General features: G+C 35.4%; 1 protein-coding gene across 1 annotated transcript; it reads right to left on the bottom strand.

Annotated features, from left to right (window-relative positions):
• Positions 1-2,106: 2,106 nt before the first annotated feature.
• On the bottom strand, positions 2,107-4,255 carry LOC135171992 (ribosome biogenesis protein BRX1 homolog). Its single transcript, XM_064138387.1, has 3 exons — positions 4,042-4,255; positions 3,308-3,584; positions 2,107-3,126 (listed from the first exon to the last, which is right to left on the bottom strand). Exons 1-3 carry the CDS (start codon positions 4,159-4,161, stop codon positions 2,642-2,644), a joined length of 882 nt encoding a protein of 293 aa, XP_063994457.1. The 5' UTR covers positions 4,162-4,255; the 3' UTR covers positions 2,107-2,641.
• Positions 4,256-4,512: the final 257 nt, after the last annotated feature.

Below are 4,512 nucleotides of genomic sequence, written 5' to 3'. Positions count from 1 at the left end.
TTAATAGTTCAATCATTGAGAGAGGTCGAAGACATTTAGATGAATCAATGGAGAAAACTTGTCTCCCAGAAAATTTGAGTTTATTAGTTTTTTACATCTCTTGGCAAAGTTTCTCATCCCTAAGATCTTGTGACAATGCTCTCCACGCTCATTGTACTGCTATTCTCATTAACCATTTGTTGAATTTCAAGTATGCAACGATCCTACATACACCACGAGACTATGGGAAAGTTATCTGGAAATTTTCTCGATTTATGGAAAAGATTCAGCGCCTCGAAGAGATGAAGACAACGCCAACAACACCACGTGCATCAGCGATACAGCAGTTTGTCGAGTGGTTGCAAAGTCATGGAGCGAAAATTGAAGGTGTCAGCATCACTGAATTTGCAGGCTTCGCAGGACCTTGGGATCAGAGCTGACAAAGATTATCATGCGAATGAACTGGTATGGGAGATTCCTAGAGAAGTCATTTTTAGTATTGAGACTGCTGCTCCAGAACTATCTTCCATCATGAATGACCAATTAATCAAAACATGCCACAAGTCGCCCTGGCTATTGCTCTCCTGGTAGAAAAGCACAAGGATAGTTCGAAGTGGAAACCTTATCAGGACATATACTTTTAGGAATACATTAAGATTAATTATTGTATTGTTACTGTAAACTAACTTTTATGAAACAAGTGGCAATGTATTTTGATCTCTCTTTAATCAGAAAATAGATTCTTTTTTATTCAGGGCCAGACGATGATAGAGTGAATTATTGCAATTATTTGTCTTCAATGGTTGTTTTCCATTCGCCTGAATAAGAAAGGACAATTTTTATTTGATCGATAATTAATTAAATTACGATTGAAGAATGATAAATTGTCAGCTTTTGTACTTCTTAGTTATTGTTATATTTTTCGTATCAATTGAGTGCAGCTATTTTTTATACAAAAAATTAATCATTTGAAAAATTAAAAAATTATTTCAGTTCAAACTACAATCGTTGAAATGTCACTGGAGTTGAAAAAAAATTGTCTATATGAAATATATTGAAAAAATTTAGAGTTCTCACTGGTATTTAGACGATTGTAAAAATTAGTATAAAAAATGTTGATGATAAAAAAAACATCTTCCATCTTTCATTGTAATTCGACGATAATCGATGGCAGAAGTACATGAAAATGAAAATGTGAATGAGCACCGAGACGAATATTATTAACAGTAATGGGTAATGATTTAAAAAAATAAGTGAATTACATTTATAAGAAAAAAAAGTTTATGAAAATATATATTTATCTATGTCTTCTGTGAAGATAGAAAATAGTACTCTCTCACTCTATATTGATGATATCGAAATTGAATTAAAAAACTGGACAGAGATGCAAATAAAAGTGTAATTTAGAGTCGAAAGAAAAAGAAATATTTTGAAAAATCACAATCTCGAATTGTATACATGAGACGATCTAATAGTGCAGTCAGACTTTATTGAAAAGGAATAAGAAACTATGTAAATAATGATGTTTAACGACCATGAAACATTGTTCAAGTTCCAATTCACCTTTTTTTTCTATCATAAGAAACTTTGGTTTTTGATTATCTCAACGTGGAAAAGAAAGTAATACATTTGTGTTTCCTTTTTTTAAGAAGCATCCAACGATAGTAAACCACTTGCGTTAATTTTTTTTTTTTTTTTAGGCTTACCTGAGTGTATTTTTTATTATATATTTTGTGAGAGTGTAATGCCATTTCGATAAAAGGAAACTGGGCAGAAGTTGTCCCTGGAGTAATTAACAAATTGGCTGAAACTAAATACACCGAAAAATTTAAAAATTTCAATTTCATTCACTTCATATTTTTCCTCATATCCTGGAACTGCCATATCAAAGAATTGAGCTTGATCATAAAGTATTAATGAAAAAGCAAAAGTTTTAATGAAACGGAGAAACTTAAATTCAAACAGAATATTGACGGAAAATTCGTGAATAACAAAAAAATCTACCTGTATATTATATCATCGTAAATGAAACGAAGCGAGGATCAAAGTAATTGATTTAATGAGTAAATGAAAATAATTGAAGTGACGGAGAGGTAATGAGAATGGAGCAAAATGATATATCATTAATTTAGAGGTTTAAAAGTATAATAGAATTCAGTATATGTACAGTATTTGTAAAACATGTTTATAATTTGTATGGAAAAATAAATAATTGATATAAAATCATCCTTGTATTGTAATTTTCATTACGATGCAGAAGGAAATCACCCGTCCGCTATCTATATATGAAACTTTCTGTCGCCGCCGGCCGCCAGAATCGACGGTGGCGCCTCCCACCGCCGGGATCATTACTAATATTGACGTGAACTTCTACTAAGTCGATTCCTCGTTGACCGAAACCGTCGACAAGTACCTCGGGACGCCATGCGTGACGCTGTGTGCCGTTGGCTACTCATTAATGACAATTAACTATGTCATTTAGACAGGTCGTTTGACAGTCGTTAGTCGGTGATTGTCAGACTACTTTTATCGTTTGTGATTGTCAGACTCCAACAAACGAATCCTACACCCAAAAATTGAAAAAAACTATTTGGGGACATAAAAATGGCGTTGAGTGGCGCGTCCGGGGATTGCCCCGGAGTGGGGCCTTCACCAATGGTTCTCATTTAAATATGTCATCCAATGGATTAAACGCATACGAGACCTCAGGCTTGTGCGCCTTCTGTGCCGTCTTCTGCTCGAGTCTATTTATATACTTTCCACCAGCTTTCTTATTGACGGCTTGACGATACTTCGCTGGAGAGATGTAAAAGTAGTTGTCCCAGAGGGTTTCTCCCCCGAAACTCCCGGCGAATATTTTCACTGGATTTAAAATAAATCTGGGACCTATTTCTGCTAATCCTCCATCTTCAGTCAGGATCTGGTAGTTTCTGAAGTATATCCTGTTGTCCAGGACGCTGAATGTGTAGATGTGGTCGAAGAAGGGCTTGCTTTTGGGGTGGTGGTTGGGCACACCAAATATCTGGGTGAACAACTCTCGCAGGAGGGCGTAGTGAGGATTTTTTGAAAAGTTCTCATCGAAGGAGAGAATTGGACGTGATCCCTTTAGGCAATTGCCTGTCACTTTCATTTCTCCCATTGTGTAAACTGTGAAAATTGATAGTTTAAATAAATTTGAACGTTTCAAAAAGTTAATGAATTAAAATGAGAAAATGAAAAAAAAAAAAGCAAAAAATCAAAACCTCATTGGAAAATAGAAATTCAAAGATTAGGACAGAAGTAGGAAATAAATTTGAAAAGACAATATGGAATTGCCAGATTAACTTACTATTCTCAACCAAAAATTTGGCAGAGGGACCACTTTTGACATTTGAAAACCACATGTAGAGATCTCTCTTCCTCCTCCCTTCGAATAAAACCGCCTTGTTACAATTTTTGGCTTCGCAAATCTCGTTCACCACCTGGAGGTTCTTCTGCCTTTCCATTTTAGCTTCTGTTCGATGATGAGGCATGAGTGACTTCAAATCCTCCATCAAGTGACGGTCTCGATGATTTATCCCTCTGGACGCGAAGACCAAGACCCTTTGTCGGTTCGTCCATTTTTCCTGGAAGTAAAGAGGTGGATGAAACAGAGTGACCTTAGTTCGCTCAGCGTTATCTGCTGAATGAACCACGGAATTTGAATACATCAGATCTCAGTTTTGAGTTTTTGAAATAAAAAAATTTGTTTTCATTTCAATGATATTTTCATTCCACTGGTGTCGAGTTATAAACGATTGACAATTATCCGTTTCTCTTGCTGTATCTATCAGGAGTATGGAAGAAAGTCAACAGTTTGGATTTTATATCAGGACAACGCACTTGCATCATAAGCTCTACAATAAATTGTATGATTACATAGAAATCCTATACACTCGTCTGTTGTTTTTGTTGCATTATTAATGAATGTTCCATCGATCTCTCAAGAGATGAATTTAGATCGAACAAAAAAACTCAATTCCAATCTTTTCTTCTTCTGAATAATATTCCAATAATGACATCGAAATGACATGAACAACCAACCCTTTTAACTGGTGGCTCATCTGACGACCTCTTAGCAGGAAGGACTTCTCCCTCGTCCTTAGGTATTCCTTGCTTCACATTTTCCATTTCCCTTTTCCGTTTCAGTGACTTGTTTGTCATTTTTCAATGAAAAAAAATACTCAACACTTCTAACACAATACGATTGATGTTCTGCACGTGGAGGACTTAGGATTTAGGTTAGGTTTAGGTGAACGCCTGGCGGGGAGAAAATGGCGACATGCAGACCCTAGGGTCCCCACAGTGTTAGAGAAAAATGGAGGCGGGAAAGAATAAAACTAGAGTATGAAATTAACAAATTCTTTCTTACCTTTTAATCAAGATCTAAAATACAATATTTGAAAAAACGATGACTAGCACGCATTCGTAAATCCCTTTGTCATCTTACAAAAGTACTAAATCAATACAATATTTTGTTTTTCTATTCAATATTGTAAACGCTAAGCACCGTAC

The sequence above is a fragment of the Diachasmimorpha longicaudata genome, unplaced genomic scaffold (assembly GCF_034640455.1).
Source record: "Diachasmimorpha longicaudata isolate KC_UGA_2023 unplaced genomic scaffold, iyDiaLong2 ctg00000134.1, whole genome shotgun sequence".
NCBI lineage: Eukaryota > Metazoa > Arthropoda > Insecta > Hymenoptera > Braconidae > Diachasmimorpha > Diachasmimorpha longicaudata.
Note: the sequence above shows the minus strand (reverse complement) of the source record. Positions and strands in the feature narration are given on the sequence as shown.